General features: G+C 35.6%; 2 protein-coding genes across 3 annotated transcripts in view; one reads left to right on the top strand and one right to left on the bottom strand.

The window, feature by feature from the left end:
- LOC107087050 (voltage-dependent calcium channel subunit alpha-2/delta-3-like) overlaps positions 1-22,627 on the bottom strand; it is a 155,655-nt gene that overhangs the window by 12,084 nt on the left and 120,944 nt on the right. For both annotated transcript variants that reach the window (XM_015378394.1, XM_015378393.1), the window contains 4 exons: positions 6,078-6,139; positions 4,493-4,537; positions 4,352-4,414; positions 2,471-2,541 (listed from right to left, as the gene is read on the bottom strand). In XM_015378394.1, coding sequence (XP_015233880.1) covers positions 2,471-2,541; positions 4,352-4,414; positions 4,493-4,537; positions 6,078-6,139 — 241 coding nt within the window. The remainder of the gene's footprint in view (positions 1-2,470; positions 2,542-4,351; positions 4,415-4,492; positions 4,538-6,077; positions 6,140-22,627) is intronic.
- lrtm1 (leucine-rich repeats and transmembrane domains 1) lies at positions 12,852-18,924 on the top strand. The gene is made up of 4 exons (XM_015378395.1): positions 12,852-13,154; positions 15,046-15,427; positions 16,074-16,279; positions 17,504-18,924. Exons 1-4 carry the CDS (start codon positions 13,148-13,150, stop codon positions 18,025-18,027), a joined length of 1,119 nt encoding a protein of 372 aa, XP_015233881.1. The 5' UTR covers positions 12,852-13,147; the 3' UTR covers positions 18,028-18,924.

Raw genomic sequence — 22,627 nt, forward strand, 5'->3', positions numbered from 1 at the left:
GGTCTGACACACACGATATACCTGTCTGTGAATGGCTGTCCGAGCATGTGTGACGATGGACTGGGTCTAATATATCTGTAGCCGTAGGCAATGCTGAAACCTCAGCCACAGTACTGATGTCATACAGCTCCGACACATTGCCCAGAATCAATTAGTGCTAAGTAAGACCAAATGGATGGGTTAATGAATGAGTTCAACTCATGTTAAATGCCAAGGTTGCAAATATCAGAGAAATATCCCTAACCAAACTTATCAATTTATTATATGTTAACATATTTTTTATAGGTTGAAGAATTAGTTTATTTTGTCAAACACTGAATTCTGCAAAAATAACAACAAAAACAGTCATATGGAACTGCTTCTGTGATATTTGTCATTAATAATTGGGGACAGTGATTAATATCTATATTATATTTGAAAACACATTTCTTAGCAATATTTGTCTCCACAAAGAATTAAAAAGATAAACAATAAAATATGTTATGAACTGAAATAAACAAATTGAGAGGAGACAGCTAAAATTTGACTTTGTATTTGCAAAGTTAAACAGTTCTCTAGAAATAAAGCACACAGAAATATGTGTTCAGCAGGTATTTATATTTATGAAACAAAGTTAATGGCAAGTTGGTGTATAGAAGATTTTCCAAAACCAACTGGACAGAAAGAAAGTCAGAAATATTATTTTATGTTAAAATATAAAAAAAATATAAAAAAATATAAAATCCTTAACATCACTGAATGAAGTGGTGCAATCAGGATAAAAGGCCTAGGTCAGACCATATAATACTAATTAAATGTGATTTACTGTCAATGAGAATGTTGAAAGAAAACTAAGAGGCACATTTTGGAGAACTTTTTAAAGAAAAAAAGAGATTTTTTTTCAATTCATGTGTTTAACATTGTTATTACAATATTATAATTAGGCGGTTACTTAATAAACAAGGAATTCTTAAAAAAATAAAGTGGAAGAATCATTTTAGTGATAAAATAAAATCTGATAACAAATAAATTAATAGAGAAAATTTGGTTTACTTTTAAACGGAGGGCAAAAATGCAAAGTTGCACATCTGTCTCTGGGCTGATTTCTTACAAAAAGTAAATGAATCTATTAACTATGAGTTAAAATTTCTAAATAAACAAAACTTTATATTGTGGTTCAATTTCAAACATTTAAGTAGTGTATTGGCACAAACTAATAATCGGAGCACAAAAAGCCAATTTTTTTATGAGTTTGTTGGCATCAAAGATAATATATTTTCTCATCGTTAGTTGTTCTGTTCTAGTTATTCAAACTTATCAATAAATCAATTTTGAGCTCTTCAACTTGACTTTAATATGTTTTTGTACAGTATTTATTGTCAGAGAATTGATGTTTTCATAGAGTAATCCTGAATTTCCCATTTGAAATTATTCTTAAAACTTAACACCAACACTTAAGTGACTATAAACATTTTTAATGTATCTAAAGTATTGCTTTCTGCATAAATTAAAGCTCACAGGGAATTTCAAAATGCCAATTTTGTTAAAAAAAAAAGACAAAAAAGCAGATATATTGATTTAATCAGTAGTTAGATGTAAAGGCTTGATCAATCCTGATGCTGCTACACAAGACAACATCTGTCTTTCTTAATCTCAGATGATTCACCAACCTTAGGGAGTCAAGGGAATCCCTTGTAGGAATCTTTTATGTTTATGGGGGCCTGTAAACAATTAGCTCTCAGCTTTTGAGGGTTCATTTCAATAAAATATCGGTTTGGGGTTTGCACTTATGCAACAAGTAACAGTTTTATATAGACAGACAGAAATTCCGCCTGGCCCATGTCCCATAGAAGGAGTGGAGGGTATTGCCCTGTTGTAGACTTAGGAATGTGGTTGCAAGCTTCAGTGAAAAGCTAATTTACACAGGTTTATAAGTATTCATAGATTTAACAAGTTCCACATAATTTCATAATTGCTTTATATAAAACCATAATTTCTGCTGTTGAATCAGAATCAGAAATACTTTAATAATCCCAGAGGGAAATTACTGGGAAAGGTTTCCCTAACAGAATCTGAAATATAATTACAGACTCCAGCTGTTGTTTTTTTTTAAATTCTTTTATAAGACGAGCATGTCTGTCAGCATGCAATTTTCTGTATGTTAGTCTGATATATGTTTTGCAAATGCATAAATCTTACCTCTTTTGTTTCAAGAGACAGATCTGCTTTAATTCCCTAATGGAGTTCACCAATGCAAGCTGGGTCAGAGTTTAACTATGAACGAATCAACACGATTGACTGCGTTTAAAGCTGTCAGCATGAAAGGAGACATGCTCTCATTTTGTAACCTGCCTTTTGATTTTTTGCACATGTATATATGCATACATCCACTCACCCTTATGTATAACCTCCAGCTTTGAAATTCAAAGTGTATTCACACCCTCTCACACACACACACACACACCTTTACAGGCACGCACATATGGATTACCGTTTGAAAGAGCCCATCTGCAGCAACTTATTCATCACAGCTCCTTCTGCTTCACCAAAAAAATTTCCAGTCTAAAAGAAGATGAAGAGATTGAGAAAGTATTTGTTTTCATTTACTTTTTGAAAAAAAGAATCTATGCATTTCAATACATTGTATATTGTACATCTACTTCCCAAATTGAAACATGCTAAGTTTAGACCATTCATTAAAGCTTATAGTATGCTACCTAAAAGTTAATGTGTTGATTGGCGACGGCCTGATTTTAATACCACTGATCCTGTTTTTTTTTTTAAGGCATTATAAAGGGCTCTGTTGCATTAGCTTTCCTCTCTTTAAAGGTAGGTTTGTTTTTGATTAACGACCAATGCCCCCTTATGGTATATATACTACAACTCGTTGTTATGGCCTTTTGGAAGAGAAAAATTTGGAGAAATGACGAGTTTTCATGATACCCCTTGTATTTTTTTAAGTCTGTTACCAAAATAAAGTTATGGACATATTTTGCTGAAATTTTCAACAATGGTATGTATTAAGCCTGGCAACAAATGATTGAATTTTGGTGATGATCCAAATCACCATCTGGACACAGGAATCTTTTAAAAGATTCTGTGAATACAGGTATTAACTTAGTGGAGGTCTGCACTCTCTGAGTGCTTTGCTAGTTCCACTTGCCTGTCAGTAAGTCAATATGAAATAACAAATGATCTTCTCCTGACTTATGCATTTGTCCAATTATATTCTTTAGAATGTTTGTAGCCACTTTTTAAACTATGTCTTCAGCAAAAGGATGTACAAGAGCAAATTGAAAGACAAAATTTCATGGCAAGGCAAGGCAAGGCAAATGTAAAATATAGGAAAATAAAACAGAATCAAAGCAAGTAGGAAAAAAAAATAAAATAAAAAATGCAGAAACAAAAAAGAACATTAAAAACTGTTGGACTAAAGAAAATAAAAAAGTTGAACTAATGATGTTTCAGTTGAACTGTTTAACTAGAACAGTCGAAGGCAATCCTAAACAAATGTGTTGCTAGTCTTGATTTAAAGGAACTCTGGCTTTCCACACTTTTATAGTTTTCTGGAAGTTTGTTCCAGATAATGGGGACATATGAACTTAACAGTTAATTATACATTCATCTTAATTGAGATAACTGGTGGCCAGGGAGAACTTACTAAAAGTAAATTCTTAAATTTAGTAAAATGGTGTTTCAAAATTATTTTTTTAGGCTGCACTATTATCATACATCTCCATTTATTAATGTATTGTATGTTTTCTTGATTGTATTTTTGGCTTGTGTTCTTGGATAGTACTCTTTTAGAGACCTCTTAGCCAGGTCATGTTTGTGAATTGAAGTGAGTTCTTAAAACAACAAATATATGAAAAGGCATAAAAAACAGGTATTCTCTAAACAGGAAAAGACAGCAGAATATATTGTTTATGTAAAACTGGTGTGAGTCATATTTTTTCCAAAGTCAGTAAATCACTTCAAGTAAAAAGTCCCACATGAAAAAATATACTTATCTAAAACTAGAACAATATTTTAAACATTAAAAGCATCTACCATGCATGGTGCAAACAGTTTAAAATATATATTATAGACGCCTTAGAAGAAAAAGGCATATATTTTTTTACAAATCAAGATTTAATTAAAAAGACTAAGCTAAGGGTATCAAAACAGAAGACAAATGTAGGCCAACAAAAAGAACATGCAGAGAGAGAGAGAAGGGCAATAACAGCCAGCGGACTGAGTGACAGTCAGAGTGACAGCATGTCTGGTGACAGCTAGGCAGAAGGTACATGCTGTTATGGCACTCTATGATTGAAAGTAGTGTTTGCACCAGAATTAAAACTGAAATATATGTATATATGTACTCATGTCTTACCAGTGAATAGTCCTCAGCTACAAGAATGAAGCCATTGTTGTCAATGAGGTAGCAGTTAATATTCTGTCAATCAAAAATTACAGTTAATTGCAGATTCATCATGTAACAAATCACAGACTAAGAAGAAAAAACATGTCTGACCTCATCATCACAGCTTATGGAACATTTCCCATCTAAAGCGGCACACTAAAAAATACCCATTAAAAAAAGGTCAGTCAGCAAAAACATCACTACATAAAACAACAACAGAAACAAACAATAATGAAAATATTGAGGTGTAGGGGTGCCTTAAAAGCGGTCAGCAGTAGGTATGAGAGATGAAATTTGAAAATCGGTCCTAGTGATTTCTTAGATGTTAATTCTGTATGCAGCAGTTGACTAGAATGGAATAATAAGGAAACTCATTCTGATGCACACATCAGAACTCTAAAAAAACAGCAGAGGGTGCCATTCCTGTTCATTCACAGAAATGAAGAGATCTTGCAGGAGGATAAAGTAGATGGGGAAACATTCTTTAACTAATATTCCAATTCTAATTTTCAGTATACAACTTTAGCAGTTACCTAAACTTCTGGGACAGAAAAAATAGATAGTAGGGATTTCACCACCTAGGGTTTTATCTATAAGGAAGTGTTGGGTGTTAAATTAGTTAAGGTGGTTTCTGATCCACACACTACAGTTGTAAAAAGAAAACACAAAACAATAGCAAAGACTTCTGCTAAAATCTGAGTTGATAGAATTAAGATTTAGATGGAATCTTTTTTTAGTTAGGAAGAGGAAGTATTGAGAAAATGCTGAGACCAAGAAGACCAGCTGCCTACTAGTGGATTTAAAGGTGTTCTCAGTTGAGATCTGTCTGTTTGGAATTTAAACATCAAAAGTAAAAAATAATAATAGTAAAAAATACAAAGCTAGTGTTACAGTATTAAGATATACACTAAAAATTTTGAAAACTGCATATTGACACACTGCATATTGACACACATGCATAAAAGGGCCCATGTTTTGTCATTTTCATTATTGAAGAAACCAATAAGCTGTGAGGCTTTTAGCTTCAAAAAGTAGGTCAACACACTCTTTGAAAGACAGCCCAGCTAGGGAGCCACACTGAAATAAGAATTCTATATGACTCATGCTTTAACATTTTAATAGTGAATCAGTAAACACAATTTACACCACATAACTTCAGCAACAGACAGTTTTTCATGTGGTTACTTTTTTAAGGTGAGGATAATTTGTGAGGGTTATTCTCAGCATGATCTGTTATTGTTTAAGGTCAATCAGATCAACTGCAGTCACTACACCACTCAGCCTCGACTGAATTGCTTTGATATTGTATTTTAAATGGTTGTTGTGTTGAATTTGCTGGTCTTTTGAAGAAAATGTTTTACTTGCCTGCCATTTAATAGACTCTACTTCTCTCCCAATTAGATAATGTTAAATCTTGTTTACTACAACAAAGCAACTAATAGACAGGTAAAGTAAAATCAATAATAATAGACTATAATTTCCAAAGTAGATGGGAAACATTCAACTAATACTCCCATTCGTTCAGTATACCATTTTAGTACACATGGTGGCCGAAAGATGCAAAACAAAGTAATCACAGAAAGAACACTTATGGAAAAAACAGAGTTGTGTTTCAGTGTTTTTAGATTTTCAAATGTGTTTAAACTTCACACATGGATGCTTTAAACCTAAAGCATGCTAGTTTTAGCACGTGTACCTGTCTGCTGGCTGTCCAAAATTTTCTCTGAAAAAACTCCAACTTTATCTGGATGCCAACAGCTAAAAGAGATGCAAAGAAAAACAAAAACAAACATCAAATTTAGAAAAATGACTAATATCAGAGTGTGAATCCAACAAAATAACATTTTCAAAAGTAGTTCAGTTGTCTTGCAGGAAATATTGAAGGGAAAGCAAAGTATCCTACAAATCAGAAAAAATAGCACATTTTTGGGGGGATTTTGATGTGACTGTTCTTTTCCTGTGGAGAGAGTAAGACAGACAGACAGACAGACAGACAGACAGACAGACAGACAGACAGACAGACAGACAGACAGATGAATCCATCCATTTTTCATCGCGTATATCCCTGCTGGGGTTGCAGGGTTGCTGGTGCCTATCTCTAGCTGTTAATGGACAAGGGGAGTCCATCAGATCTATTTGACACAATATCATTGAAGGTTACCCAAGAGAAAAGAGGATGACATCTATTTGCTTTTGCGTAAGGAGGGGGTCTCTGACTGTTTTTTCGACTGTCGTGTTGAAAATCCCTGAACCACATTATGGACAAAGAAATAATTGTCACGGTTAAGTGGCACCAAGAGTAGAATGTTTTCTACTTCCTTATGCAGTGTGGTGTTGAAATCTTGCTGTTTGTGCTGTACATGCCTCTTAGAGCTGGCCAAAATTAGGGAAGATCTGCATGTGTATAAAAGCTGTGGACATTGTGATCAGTTACTCATTTTCTGTATGGATTGCACATGAGTCAGGCATAACCCAACCATTAGAGATAGGGTGAGGAGCTTGATCAGGAGAGGATTAGAGTAGAGCTACTAATCCTCCACATCAATGGAGTTAACTGAAGTGTCTTGGACATCTTTTCTGGACGGCCCCCGGACACTTTTCTTGGGAGGTGTTCCAAGTAGTTACACCAGAAGGGGCAGAACCAGGTAATGATGGAAGGACTATGCCTTAACTGTCTCACGACCTGGGAGTGCCAGTCACAGGAATGCTAGCTACCAGGCCAGCCGGGGGAAACAGTCCAACAAATTAAGTTGGTGATAAATGTTGTAACCGCACATGTAATGTATACTTAAATATTGAAAATGTCATACCACCATTATTGAATAAAATTATACATTGGTTGTATGTAGGTACATACATAAGTACATACATAAGTACATACATACATACATACATATATACATACATACATACATACATACATACATACATACATACATACATACATGGAAAAGTTGACTATAGAAGTGGATCAGTAGATGCTTAGCATAATAAAATAATAATAATAATAAAATAAAATAAAAATATATACTTTCCTTTATTAGAAAAGAACAGACTATGATAAGAACAAACGATTTCTCCGTCTATTTATTGAGCTTCTACACTAGGCCAGAGACACTTTTTAGGGCAGTTGTGGCTCGTGGAAAGAGTAGCTGTCTTGCAATTGAAAGTTTGTGCGCTTGATTTAGACTCCTCCCACCATTTTTTGATTTACCCTTGGGCAAGATACTTAACCCAAGCCTGTCTGTTCAGATCTGGGACTTAGAGCATTAAAGTGTTGTGGCTGTCTCTGGGTTTAATTGTAAAAGAACTTTGAGGGTTCGGAATGCCTAAAAAGTACTTTTTTTCAAGTACCAAGGGACTTAAACTCCTAAAGAAAAAGATAGATAAAGAAGGTTGTTTTTTTTTACCTCAAATAATTTTTTTCTCATTTTTAAAATTATGTGATTTACTGGTTGTTTGTTTTTTATTATTCATCACAAAGGTTTTCTAATAAAGGATTGTGGATGTATGCTAAACTCATGGCTAATTGGTGAAAGAATGTAGTGTAGCTGCTCATTAATGCTAGTGGTGATGGCATGCAATATTTTTTATATTCAGATAAGCAAAGTGAGAGTCTAAGATTCTGGAAGACTTGCATTCTCTAAAAATCATCAATGGAAGTAACACCCAGATAAAGCAAGATAAATATGCTCTTAGATTACAGTGTTTCATCCTTTCATGCTACTGGAACCAGTTGTTAAGTGATACATTTTTACTTAAAACAATCCTCTCATACTGTAAGCATCCTAAGGACAGGAAAAGTTGCAATTTAACAATAGAAAATAGGTTCAAATGTGTTCTCACAGCTCAATGTAATGTGACAATATAATTGTGTAAATGCATGCAGTGGGGCGCCACTGTGACCCATTTTAGCTCCTGCCCATAGGAACAGGTGCAGATTATCCCATCCTAAGCTTTGCCAGATCCTTTCGGCAGCCCACCATCTCTACACCCACATGAAAAACCCGGGAGAAGAGGCTAATTTAAGATACTGGGCAACAGGAATGAAAACAGGTAAGATGGAAATAAGATAGACGAATCAAAAGTACAGACACAAAGTTGTCAGAGAGGAGAGCTGTAAATCTGTACAATCCATTCCAGATTTGAAATGAGCAGACTAGAAATTCCTTCAGGAAAGGTTAATGGTGGAAGGATTAATCTATTACAGTAGCTTGAAGGATTGTTCTGTGAAATGGCTGTAGGAGTTGAAGGTACTCTGATTTCAAATTGTACCTCAGACAATTCAGGATAACAAATCTACTCTACCTCACTAATACATTTATTTTTGTTCTATGTTTAGATATGTAATTTCCCTATGTATGATTTAAGAACATCGGAGTATTTATGCTCTGAGCTGGGTTTATGAATCCAAAGATGAAGAGAGAGAAAATCCACTCTAAATCCATCCCATCACAAATCTCCTATCAGTTTGGTCCCAAGCAGGGGGGATGACAACCAGTTTACTGCCTGCTGATATAGGATTTTAGCAAGGGGTGAATAAATGTGTAGGATGTTGTACAAGTGTTCGTACACCTAAAGTGTTTATTTTATCTTTTTATTTTATCAAATAGCAGATTTCTTCAGTGTTCTTCAGTTTTTTTATGTTGTTGTGAGATGAATCAAAGTCAGTGGCCGTCACATGGACCGCATAATTCACTACAAATCAGTGCAGACAGACAGACAGACAGACAGACAGACATACAGACATACAGACATACAGACATACAGACATACATACATACATACATATATATATATATATATATATATATATTTATTAATTTTTTTTATTTATCCGAAAATAGATGCACCTGTTGAGGTCATTAGCTGCATAAAGAAACCTATCCACCCCATACAACAAGTAAGAATCCAACTGCTAACGTGGCCAAGACAAAAGAGCTGTCCAAAGACACTACAGACTAGATTGCACACCTCCACAAGGCTGGAAGGGCTAGGGGGAAATTTCCAAGCAGCTTAGTGAAAAAAGGTCCACTGATGGAGAAATCTTTAGAAATTGGAAGAAGCTAAATATGATCGTCAATCTACCTCGGACTGGGGCTCCATGCAAGATCTCACTTGGTGGGAAGAAGCTGGTCAATGACCTGAAAAAAGCTGGGACCACCGTTTCCAAGGTTACTGTTAATACACTAAGAAGTCAAGGTTTGCAGGTTCCCCTGCTCAAACCAGCAGGTCAAGGCCCGTCTTAAAGGAAAAGTCCTTTAATAATTTTCTTTGCGATCACTCTGGGAGCAGCCATTTTTGTCCAAATATAGTAACACCTCATTCCTGACATCTTCCGACAGGGATGTTACGGTGCAGTTAGCAGAATGCCATTCTCCCTGCTTAACAAGCAAAATCGATGAGAACTATTATACACACCCCCAATCAGCAAAGATTATTTTAGATTTCCAGAGGGCTTCACCATTGAAATTTGTGAGAGCCATTGTTAAAGTGGCAATGCCCACGTGCATGGCAGCTGGATGTTGCAATACATCGGGTCAAAGTAAAAAAAAAAAAAATAGTTTTTTTCACCTTCCTGATTCATGATCCAACACGGGTTCATCGTTGAATTGCCAACTTGAAGAGGGAGGATTTGCCATCAGATTTCTGGCCAGAATTTCAAAGAAGAATGTTTTCAAGAAGACTTGGATAATAGCGCATAGATACAACACCAGATACAACACAGGGACTTGTTCAACAGCCGATACCGCACTGTGACGTCACAAACCGGTAGGTGGCAGCAGTGTTCTTTGACAAACATGGATGCCTCCAGTAAAACACATTCAAATGAAAATTACTCTTAATTAAAAACACTTATTTATTGAACAGTAAGTATTAATTTTATATTTGAAGTACTTGCAGAAGTTTGAATTCTGAATAAGACTGGACTTTTCCTTTAAGTTAGCCAATGACCATTTGGGTGATCCAGAGGAGAAGATAATCCATGGGAGAAAGTCATGTCAGATGAGACCAAAATAAAACTATTTGGTCATAATTCCACTACCTGTGTTTGGAGGAAGAAGAAAAATGAGTACCATCCCAAGAACACCGTCACTACTGTAAAGCATGGAGGTGGTACAGTAACATCATGTTTTAGGGGTGTATTCTGCACATGCTACAGTAAAGGGCGACTGCACAGTATCAAGGAGAGGATGACAGGGGCTGTGTATCACAGGATTTTGGGCTACAATCTAATTCTCTCCGTTAGAACATTGATAATAGGTTGAGGCTGGATCTTCCAATAACAATGACATGAAGCACATAGTCAGGATAACCAAGAAATGGGTCTGCAAGAAGTATATCAAGGTTCTAGCGTGGCCTAACCAGTCTCCAGACCTAAACCCAGTAGAGAATCTTTGGAGGGAGCTCAAACTCCATGTTTTTCCGTGACAGTCAAGAAACCTGACTAATCTAGAGAAGATCTGTGTGTAGGAGTGGGCCAAAATCACTCCTGCAGTGTGTGCAAACCTGGTGAAAAGCTAAGGGGAAAAGTTTGAACTCTGGAATTGCAAACAAAGGCTGCTGTACCAAATACTAACATGTATTTGTCAGGTGTTCAAATATTTATTTGAAGCTGTATCATACAAATAAATAGTTACAAAATCATGTGTCTCAAGTGCCTTGCATCCTTTCGCAGGATACAATCCTTTAAGGGTTGTGAATTAATCTTATTACGCATCATGTTATTATGTAATGGCAGTACCCCAAACACTTGGCATAAAAGTGTCTATAAATGTGGGTATGACTTGTTGATTGAGTAGCTAAAAAAAACAGGCAAGCAAAATAAAGCCCTATGCAAGTACAGGCTCTTATTGCTATATAAACTATTGTTGATGTAGATATATTTCTTCCACTTAATTTACTGCAACTTTTAATATTTAATTATTAGTTTATGGCTAATATCCTGTCTTTTCCTTTATGAAAGGGACCAGATGGATTGTATGCCAGTTCCAAAGTAGAAATTAAGTAATTTCAAGTTAAACTAAGATTTAAAGTAACTTTAAATTTTTGGGTGGTACCATTTTGCAGTACAAACTTTACTTATATTTGAGAATTTATTTATCAAAGGATTTGCTTGAGTGGTATTTTTCTTTTGTTTGCATGCTTTCCCCCTCTGCATTGTACCAACAGATTTGGTGCTCTGACCTGTGAATAGACTTCTATTTACATGCTCTAGTCTAGAATAGACTAGATCCAACATCGAATAAACAATTTGGAAAGGTTCCTAAGAGATACATTGTCAGTATTTACTAGAACTGTTTTAAAGAATAAAAATATAAAAGAGTTGTTGAATCTTCCCCATAAGCATGCATAAATCCAATGTGTCAAAGCAGCTTTTTTTATGCTATTGACAGCTCATAAAGATTAACTTCATATATTAGCATAGGGTTTTTAAGCAGATTCAACACAATGCAGAAGGACGTATGCAAATAATGTTCAATAGTGTTTAAAATATGCCTATGAATATGAATGTCTGTGTGCAGGTCTATGTTTCTTTGAATGTTTTTTTATTATACATTGAAGCTACTTGATAATGAATTGGCTGACATCTTTACTTAGATGACCAACTGTATTTAATTTAGGACAGGACAGTTTGAAGGCATAATTAAGGCACAAATTAATCTAATAATATGCTCAGGAATAGATCTGAATCTGAATTAATGAAAGAGTAAATATCCAACAGCCAGAGAAATCTTAAAGCTTAAAGTAATTAACATTAGTAAGGATTCATCTACATTAGCTTAAAAGGCAATCTTTAAAGAGCAAAGAAAGGTAAAAAAAAATCCTAGTAGTTTATTACAGGCTCTTAACGTTGGGCTGTGAGCGAGCACGAATGTGTGCATTTGAGCAATCCGAGTTGCTGTGCTGAGGGCGTTTTCTGCCAGCCCCTCTGCCCACGGGCTTTGCATAATATTATCAGAGCATGTCACATAATAGGCATTGTTTATTTTATGTGCATTAGTTTTTTTTTTCTCTATGCAATCTATTTCTAATTTTGTCTTCTTTAGTTCTTGCTAGAGCATTAGGTAGTGTAGCATGAATGTTGGTGGATGTGTTTGTGCTTTGATTTAGGAGGCACAGCTGTCCAGAGGGAGATGACACACAATCATATACACCAATGCAACTGGGAATAAAGGGAGGGGTGTGTGTGTGCAACTGTGTGGGTGGGGATGGGGGTGGGGGGTTGAGCAAAACAAATAGAAGACAGAGTGTTAATTCTGTGTCAAAGCAAAAGATTTTAAAAATTCAGTCAAATTTGGACATTCAGTCAAACTTAATATGGCAAACAGTTTGAAAAATAAAAAAAATACAGGAAGCCAAATGAGAAGTTGAGAGATAGTAAGAGAGCAACACAGAGAGATAGAGAGTAAGAGAGATAGAGAAAGAGAGAGAGAGAGAGTGGAGAGAGAGAACAAGCTCTGAACTCCAGTGATTCCCAGACTGGCTGACTGTGAGCTTGTGCTCTGATCTGCCTGCTCTGATGGGGTTTCATGCCCTCGCAGGCACCGCTCAGGAACCTGAGGGCATCACTGGTTTCTGCTGCTACTATTTTTTCCCTCTAATTTCTACCCATTGACCAGACAAAACGAATGAAAACTGGGACCAGACAATCTCAGCCTAGATGACGGCAAATGGACCCTACACCAGTGACGCTCACAGCCAAACAAAAAGGGAGCTAAGAGAACCCTGAATGCAACGCGGCCCAAAGACAACTGACAGAAAATGAGAGGTAGGAGCTCCATTTCTGGTTTGTTTGTATTTGTAAATTCTATGTGGGTCTGAAAAAGTAGTTAGGCATCAATCAGGTTTTAGAAATCACTCCAGTGAGAAATTACAACAATATTTTTACATTAATCTCTTCATATCAAGACAGCGTTGACCCTTTTTGCATGTTGCAGTCTCTGACATTGTTGACAGTGGAGCTTATTCAGAGCTGCACTTGCTCGGGGATATTTGGGCATGTCATTGCAAACTTCTTTGTATAGGCATCATCTTGAAGGGACAAAACAGAGCAAAGAAAATTGTGCTGACCTAATTTCATAACTGCTGTAATAGTGCTCATGTTTACGTGTAGAATTGTTTCTTTCACATGCTTTAATCAGCAAGTAAAAAAAATGACCAACCAATTAAATATCCTGACACGAAGTCCCCAATTCTCGTCGCTGAGGTAACCAAGATAGATATTGAAGTGATTATTCCCATATATTGTTGAACCAATGACATAATTTAAATCCCACAAAAATAGCTGGTTTCATAACCTCATGTGCTTAAAGGAGTAGACTATGATTTAGTAGATGTAATCTAAGCCATTCATTCCTCAGCTTGGGGTCACAACCCCAGGAGGGTTTCCAAATCATTTCTAATGGCTGTGAAATAATTTTCGAGTAAAATAAAAATTCATGCCAACAATTAAAACATAATTTGACACTGTTGAGAGTTTAACATGCTTTATTGCTTGCATTGGTATGTGAATTTTAAAGCATGCTAGAGCACATTAAAAAAGAGCCACTGACATGGCCAAGTTTCCCAACCACCAGAAACCCCAACTATATGTATCAATATATTATATTATATAAGCTGAGTACTGAGGTTAGATCAAATGGTAAAGGGTCAACTACAGAGACATGACTGCTGAATTACAAATTAAATATGTCAGCACGAGAACTCTGTTTTATAATATGTAAGTAGAAAAAGCATTGACCTCTGAAGAGATTTAGAGATTTCATAAGATCTAACAATTGAACTGCAACGCTAACAAAAGACATCAACATACACAAATTAGAGCTGTATTTAAGGAAAAATTTGATTTTCTGGTACAGAAATTGTATTAGCCAGATGAAAATCTTATTAAATATTTGTATTTATGAAAATAAATATTGTACACAGGCACAGCTTGACTACCAGTGCAAGATCTGTTGTGTGGAAGCTATAGTCATAGGCCTGGGATAGAGCTTTATTTCATTGAGCCTCCAGCTAGTCAAGCCAGTGCTATAAATACTACAGTTATGTTCCAGAAGGAATGGACATGTGAAGTTATCTCAAAGGGAATCAGACACCCAATATGTGCTGTGTATAGATTTGTGTGTGGGTGAGGGGTTATGAAGGTTTGGAAAAGTCACCAGGGGTCGCTGTATAAGGGGGTGGAAAAGGAGGTGTTATTGCAGAGAAGTAGTCGTGCACATTGGCAATAAGTTTAATTTCACATCTGCTCAAGCAGAAACTAAAATCAGTGGAATAAAGCAAAAAGAATGCAATACATGTAAAGATGACACTGAATCTATTGTGATCTATTCAGTTACGTTAGAACAATCCATCCATCCATCCATCCATCCATCCATCCATCCATCCATCCATCCATCCATCCATCCATCCATCCATCCATCCATCCATCCATCCATCGTTTTGTTATCTCATGTCCTTGGGTTTCCAGAAAGGTGCTTTAGATAAAATGTATCATTATTAGTGAATGACAGCAATCAAACTGAGACGATATAAATAAATGATATTGATAAATAAATGCTCCATAAAAGTTTAAGGCTGTATGTTTTTGGCATTAATATAAAAAGCAACAGCAATTCCACCTGATGCTATAATATCTCTTTCCTGTGTTTCTACATTAGTTTTGGTGTTTGCCCTCCTATCCTCCCTTCCTTTGTCACATGCCTGTCCAAAGGAGTGCAGCTGCACTAGCAACAGCAAGGTGGTGGACTGTCGGGGACGGGGCCTCTATGACATCCCTCGGCTACTGCATCCAGCTACACAGGAACTGTACCTCCAAGATAACCGTATCAGAGGGCTGAGCTCAGTTGCTTTCAAGGAAATACCTCTTGTCCGCATTCTTGATCTGTCTAATAACTCTATAACAGCCATATCACCGACTGCTCTGCTTGGTCTGAGGACATTGCAGCACCTCAACCTGGCATACAACAGCATCAGAGAGCTTGACAAAAGGCTGTTTGGACCTATACGCACTCTTTCCCACCTTGACCTCTCAAACAACAGGTTAAGTATGGAGGCTTAAAATCTTCCAGAGATTGTGACACATACACCATAAAACAAATAACAGACAACACTAGAAAACTTAAAAGGAAACCAAAAATGAAGTTTTTCCTACATAATTGGATAGAACTGAATTATAGGGAATGCTGCAAGTTAAAAACTTACACAATACCTCTCAGCAAAATATATTGTTCTTAACCAAATTGTGTTCATTGTGAAAACCTTGAGTGGATCTGCTATCATAAATCTAAGTACCATATGACAAATGGTTTATAAAGTAAGCTTTTACAATAAACATTAATCCTGCTGCTACATTTTAGATGTATACCAAAGATAAGTACAAGTGCAAAAGTGAACCAGATAAAGATTTTTATTACAGAGCAAAAATGTTAAGGATATGCAAAATCCTGTCTTTTCAAACAGGGAAAACATGCAAACGATATTACAATTGTTGTTAAAATGCATGAAAAAGAAAAACGAACAGCCAAGTTTAAGTCTAAACTGTTTTTCATCCAGCTCTTCTGTGAAATATTTATATGACTATAATTGATTGTGTCATGATCATTTTAATGTATTTTGGATTCAGTTAGTTCAGACCAGAAACTCACAAGCCGGTTCCCCATTTTTTTTTTATCATGTCTTGTGATAGCCTGTGGGGCTTGCCAGGAGCCATGGGGGACAGTCTGAAAAACCTCAGCTACCTGGGGTTAGCAAACAACAGGCTAACAAGACTGGATCGCTCATTGTTGGATGCCATGACCCACCTGGACAGCCTCACACTAAGAGGCAACTTCTGGAGGTGTGATTGCCAGCTCATTGGCCTCAAACTGTGGCTGGAGACCTACCTCTTTAAAGGTTAGACCATTAGTTCATTGTTATGTTAGTCTTGCCATGGTGGCACTGCTGTTAAATCCATACATGTAAAATATGAGATTTTTGACATCAGCCAAACGGTATTTCGTTTAGCGGAAGATCGAATGTCCTAAAGATATCAGATGAATTACTTTTATCAACTCAACTGCTGAGGGTCTTTCTCCATTGGGTTTGCATCCTAACTACTGAGGAATGTATTTTTTCTTGGTTTATCATTTTGAAACAACCACATATTCTAAAAATAGTAAGCTAGAAACAGTGTGTATTTTGTAAAAACAAACAAGATCACTTCAATGGTGTATATATACAGTGCTTCTCTCACCTAGAAATGAACTCAAGTTTTCAAATTTGGACAAAATCAATGTATATTTGTCATAGATGATTGTGTATTGATTCATTTGTGTACTACAATCAGTAATGTGTTGTAGTAGAAGCACAGATATCTTGTATTCTTTAAATACTGGTTTTTTTAGTATAACAGGATTTTAATACATTTACAGGCATGTATTGTATTATGATTTGGTAAGAAAATACTGAATTTACAGCTTCATTTTATTTCACTAGGTACTTTGTGTACAAAGGAGAATCTTTTAAACACTATGGCTTTCTCAATGAGAGAATGTGAGCATCATGAAGCCATATAATCTTCTACGCTAGGCCAATACAACGGGCATTGGATAACAAAATTACCACTGTGTAGTGAAGGCAAAGCATTCATGGAGTTAGATGATCCGCCTACATTTCCAAGATACTCTGACATAAATGTTTTCTTCCAAGATGAAAATTCTAATTAGTGCAAAAAAAACAATGAACCCATATTTAAGTAGGCACATAGATACAAGGCTAGTGGGTAATCAAGTTGACAAATTTGGAAGTGTGCATAACAAGATACCGGATCTGAAGGAAGACAGTAGAGGCTGATGAACTATTGCTTTAACATTCAGGAAGACCCAATTTATTTGGTTCTTTTGATCCCAATTACAGATAATTTCAGGTTTTACACATTTAACACATACTAATGCTGCTTATTCACTATAGATTAAACATTTGAAAAGATGATCAAGTCTTGGCTAAGTTAGGGTGACTATAAATTCTATTTTCACCATAAACTGAATTTAAATTGTGCAATATTTTCTGAGGAGAAAAAACAAATTTACATTAAACTTATGTCTTGATTCTCTCTTTCTCCATATCTCTGCTCTCAAGGAGGAGTTGTGGATGAAGTTCTCTGCACTCAACCAGAGGAAATGAAGGACAAAGACTTGCAGAAAATCCCATATCAGCTGTTTCATGCATGTATGACTACAAGTTACCATTACCTGTTTGCCAACATACACCATCTAGAGTCAGAGAAGCTACTGAGAGGCCACATCCATGGCAACCATGCCCATCCCTCCAGCCACTCGCTTCATGTCCCCATGGCGATAGGTGAGGGTTTTGGTGTTGGTGGAGGGGGAGGAGGGGGAGGGGGCATGGCAGAGTGTGAAACTAAACAGAGGCACCGCCCTGTCAACCTGCGCCATGCAATTGCCACGGTGATCATCACAGGTGTAGTGTGTGGGATTGTGTGTTTGATGATGCTGGCTGCAGCAGTGTATGGGTGTGCCTATGCGGCAATCATGGCCAAATATCAGCGTGAGTTAAAGAAAAATGAGGAGCTGGCTGCAGCGCAGGGGGCCGATCATGCTACAGCAGACGAAAAGGAACCACTGGAGAATGCTATTGCTTAAGAGCTGGTAATATTTTCCCTCGACTGTAAACTTCTTCCCTTTAACCTAACTATCTCTGGTTGCCATGTTCGGGTTTGCACATATGTGTAAAAAGTGAGATTTTTTTCATTTTTTTTAAAAAAAAGTTTACCTAATATTGAGAGTGGGGTAGCGATATTTAACAGGTATTTGACTATGCACTAAGAAGAGTATCTTCCACTTTAAGCAGATTTCAAAGGCTGAATTCAAATGTGAATTCAAAAATATACATTTTTTGTTTTGTCTGGGAAAAAAAGCATATCAAAAGCATCTAATATATATTTCTATGTGTGTACTTGTAGGTATTCGTAACATAAAGCTTTGGTATTGGTAGAATGAATTATAGATTTTATTTATTTTTGTCATTGCTCATCATTTTGAGTCTGTTTTTGACTCTCAGTAATCCATATTAGGCAGCTGTTGTATGTTGTGTCTTTTTTTATTTGTATTAGTAATCTGCAATTGAAAACAATAAGTCTGTGAGTCTAACTTGTGCTCGAGGAAGTGTGTGTACTTGTACATGTGTGTTCAGAGAAAGATTTATCAGAAAACAGCAAATTTAAGAGTCTGTGCCTAAATGCTTAAAGGTTTGTGAAAGAAATATATTTTTGGAGAGAATATTTTCTGGAAACTCAAGTAAAAATGAGAAATTTATTGCAGCAATAATGAAACAAACTAAAAAGAAAATAGCTGGGACTCAGCCTTTTTGTATGTCTTATGATTTTTTTTCAGTTCTTAATAAAAGAAAATTCTGTGAGGGTCATGCTAATACATGCAAGTGCTGATTTTTTTAAGATCAGTCATTTTTGTGACAAAATACTAATTACACAATGGTAAAACTGTCCTTCAGTATGTATGATATATAATAAAGAAAACATTGTTCTCAATTGATGTATAAATACGTGCAGTCAATTTGAAAAGGTCTGTGTCCGTGAGAGTGAAAATGAAATATGATTTATTTTCCTATGAACTAGTTATATAGCAACCTGCAGTTTGAAGTATTTTGATAAAATCTATATGAAAAATATGTATTGCATGTGTTACAGGTATTTAGCTGACAAAAAATGCTCTTTATAGCAGGCCAAAGTTAGTGTCAAAGCAAGGCAAATGTAAAAACCTAGATCAAATATTTTGAAGTGAGGTTCTGTTTTTTTTTTTATTGTTGGCAACTGTTATTTTGCCTCTAGCTGAAAGATATCATCTCACTGTGAGATTATTATCAGTGTAGTAGAAGGCAAGTGCAGTGCACAGCCTGCTGGTAATTTTTAATAAATTATATTTTTTTATTATAAATAATAAAGTATATATATACATTTTGATAATCTACTCTAAATTTGGAAAATTAGCTCAAGTGAAATTCATCTTCCTACTAATTAAACATGCAAGCTACAGAAAGTAGTTGTTAGGAGTGATTTAACATGGTCAAAATAGGAAAATGGCCAAGAAAACTACATGCTGGAATAAATTCAAAAGATACATCAACCAAGTATTAGTTGAGTGTGTTTACACCAATGGAAAAAGGCTACTGTAGCGTTCTTGTTTATCTCTGCTGCTTAGAAAAGATTTTTTGTTTCATTAGTTGGGTCATACAGATTGAAGGTGGAAAAAGTTAGCTGCATACAAAGGATTATAAGATAAACTAAAGTTATCTTAAGATGGCAGCTGCTTCCTTTTAGACTGGCATAAGGTTCCTTTCTTTATTTACAGCTAATACATTACTGACTGCTACCGAGATCTTCCCCTGTTTTAAAAACTATCATTGTAAAATCTAAAAGGTAGAACCGTTTATGTAAAAATATACCAATCTTTAAGTTTGTTTGAGTGACAAAGCGGTACTTTTGCTGCTGTCATACAAGTAATCAAAATGTAAAGACTATCAAGTGCAATGTAAAAAATGTTCAGCCAACCAACATGCGGAAAGGACTAACTGAACCAAAAAACAACAAACCAAACAACTAAATCTTTATGTTGGTAAAAAAAAAAATTAAAAAGTACCAAAAATAAATAATAGTAATAATTAAAAAAAGTAAAACGTTTGCTATTTTAAGTTGACCTCACTAAAATCTTAGGAAAATGTAGATTTTAATTTGCCTGTTAAGTTTCTTGACAAAAAAGATGTAGTCTTTAATTACTTTTTTTTTCTAACCTGGGATATTGTGATAGTTTTAAGAGAACTATCTCATATATGACAATGTTATTTTATTAATAACTCATCTAATCAAGCAACAGAAACAAATTTCCCTGTTTGATGGTTTCAGCTTTCATCCTCATATGTTTTTTTTTGCATATATAGTGTGACAGAGAACATTTATATAATTAAAAGGATTAATGTACTTGATGTACCTTAGTGGCACACTGAGGTACACAGATGCCTTGGGTTTTCATGCTTGATCAAAGTCAGATGGTTCTGTGAATTTCATGGTAGCAGTTTTGCTGCACGTGGCATGGGATGTGACCACAAACACTGACACACACAAACTGACATGCTGGTGTAAAAGAGTATCTATGGACATGCACAGCAACATTGTTACTCCAGTGATGTCTGCAGGGCCAGTGGTACGTGACGTCATCGGCCTGTCCTGTTAAGTTAGCGTGTTGGCGTATTCACAAGTCTGCAGCTCAGTGGAGCGCGGGGCAGTGAAAACTGGCCCTAACCGGCTTACGCTAAATTTGCATTCTAGCCTACATCTCGCCTCCCATCTGATGCTCTTATATAAAATCATCCTTACAGACATATCCAGATAGGACAAGCATGATGATCATTACTGTACATCACAATAGGTTCCTGCTTAATCCTTCTGACTGATTAGTCATTTGTTTTGCTGCTCAAAAGGATTGTATTATGTTGAATGAACAGTGATGAAATGAACAGGGTCAAATTATAATGTGGGCTGGTGCAAAACGTGGGCTGCTTGTGCACCACTCTGCTCAAAATCTAATGCATACTCATGCACAAACACATACTGTGTGTGTGTGTGTGTGCAGTAGCACATCACAGACTCTCCCATCGTTGTCCTTCTGCTCCAGTGGTTTCCCCCAGGCAGAGACTACCCACAATGCACTGTTTTCAAGTCAACATATCCAGACACCATGAAATATTTTTTTTAAGCTTCTTCTGTTATTTTATCTTTTATACCAACAAGGTCATCCTCCTCTTTGTTTCAATCATCATTTCTTCCCTCTGTTTCAGAAAAGTTCCAGTAATTCTGCTTGACCTTAGCAGTTGACACACAGTAACCATTTCAAGATGCTTTGTGAAAATTAGCCTAAAGTAATCCCCTGTTTTAATACCTCTGTACTGATTCTGTAATAGAAATTGTAGGAGTTTTAAAGAGATTGTAAGCATCAGATTGTCCAAACGGAAAATATTTCAACCATAAGAAGGATTATATGTTGCAGAGGCAAAAGGTTGTTTATAAGAGTCATCTACTGTAAATGTATGACCCTAATCGAGCGAAGGAATATTTATGTTCCTCTTTATGTTCCACCATTGTGAAAATGGACAGTATTTTAGAGTTTATTATTAACAGCAGTTTAGTTTATTATTAACATCAATATCATATTAATTTTAGGGTTTAATAACTGATTAAAAAATGTATTTTTTAGGTTGGAATAACAGTATCATATAACTATTTTTTTGACGAGAAATTGACAACTTTTTTTACTTTTAATTAGTGTGATTTTTCTCACTCTTAACTGAAATAATTGTCACTGAATGAGTAGCACAGACATCATATTATTTTTGCAGCTGACTGGTTACAAAACAAGAAAATTGTGATAATTGTGAATCACCTTGTTAACCCTATTATAAGAAAAATGTATAATGAAAAAGGGAAATTGCAACAGGCCTGGGGATACACAACCCTATCCAATTTAAGGGAGTGTTATCTGAGAAATTCCCAGAGGTAGACGCTATTCTGCTTTAACCATTTTGAAACCAGTTTTGTTGTCTTTTGGTGATCATTAACTTGATAAATAACAAAAAATTGCTCAATTTTTGTTTTACTTTTTTGTTAAACCTTTCTCCAAAAAGACAGCATGTGTGTTCAAGTGGACAACTACACATTGTGTAATGCTTGAAGATGGACCTATACCTATAAAAAACATTTTTGAAGAGAATCTTAAAAGGAAATGGCCCTGATTGACAGGTGGAAGAAAATGAATGGTCATTCAGAGATGTATCAATTTTGTAATATGTAAGGATTTATTCCTCTGTACAGTTTAACATCTTAAGCTTTGGAAATTGGAGAAAGTCTATATGAAATTGCTACTCAAACCAGAATGTGATTTATTTTCTAAAAAAAGAAAAAAAAATTAAGCTGTTTGAAAATTCTTTTGCAGAAAAAAGATTAAAATCCATCATCAAAGGCCCCATATTAAGAATACATTCATGCAGTGTTGCGTGATAAACTTCTAAATTAAATCATAGTTGCTGTCAAACCCTGTGTTTACCCTGAATCAACTTTTTTCAATTTTTTACATGTTCTTATGACATTGCTTCTTCTTTAGTTTTGCACTGCATATGTGTGGAGGTTCTTATTCACATTGTACTTTGCTCACCACAAAAAACTTAATACAGATA

The sequence above is a fragment of the Cyprinodon variegatus genome, unplaced genomic scaffold, assembly GCF_000732505.1.
Source record: "Cyprinodon variegatus isolate N-32 unplaced genomic scaffold, C_variegatus-1.0 Scaffold171, whole genome shotgun sequence".
NCBI classification, from domain to species: Eukaryota; Metazoa; Chordata; class Actinopteri; order Cyprinodontiformes; family Cyprinodontidae; genus Cyprinodon; species Cyprinodon variegatus.

Coding starts and splice junctions, on each gene's coding strand:
- lrtm1 (XM_015378395.1), top strand. Junction 15,428..16,073: donor CTTGACCTCTCAAACAACAG/GTTAAGTATGGA, acceptor GTCTTGTGATAG/CCTGTGGGGCTTGCCAGGAG. Junction 16,280..17,503: donor GGAGACCTACCTCTTTAAAG/GTTAGACCATTA, acceptor TCTGCTCTCAAG/GAGGAGTTGTGGATGAAGTT.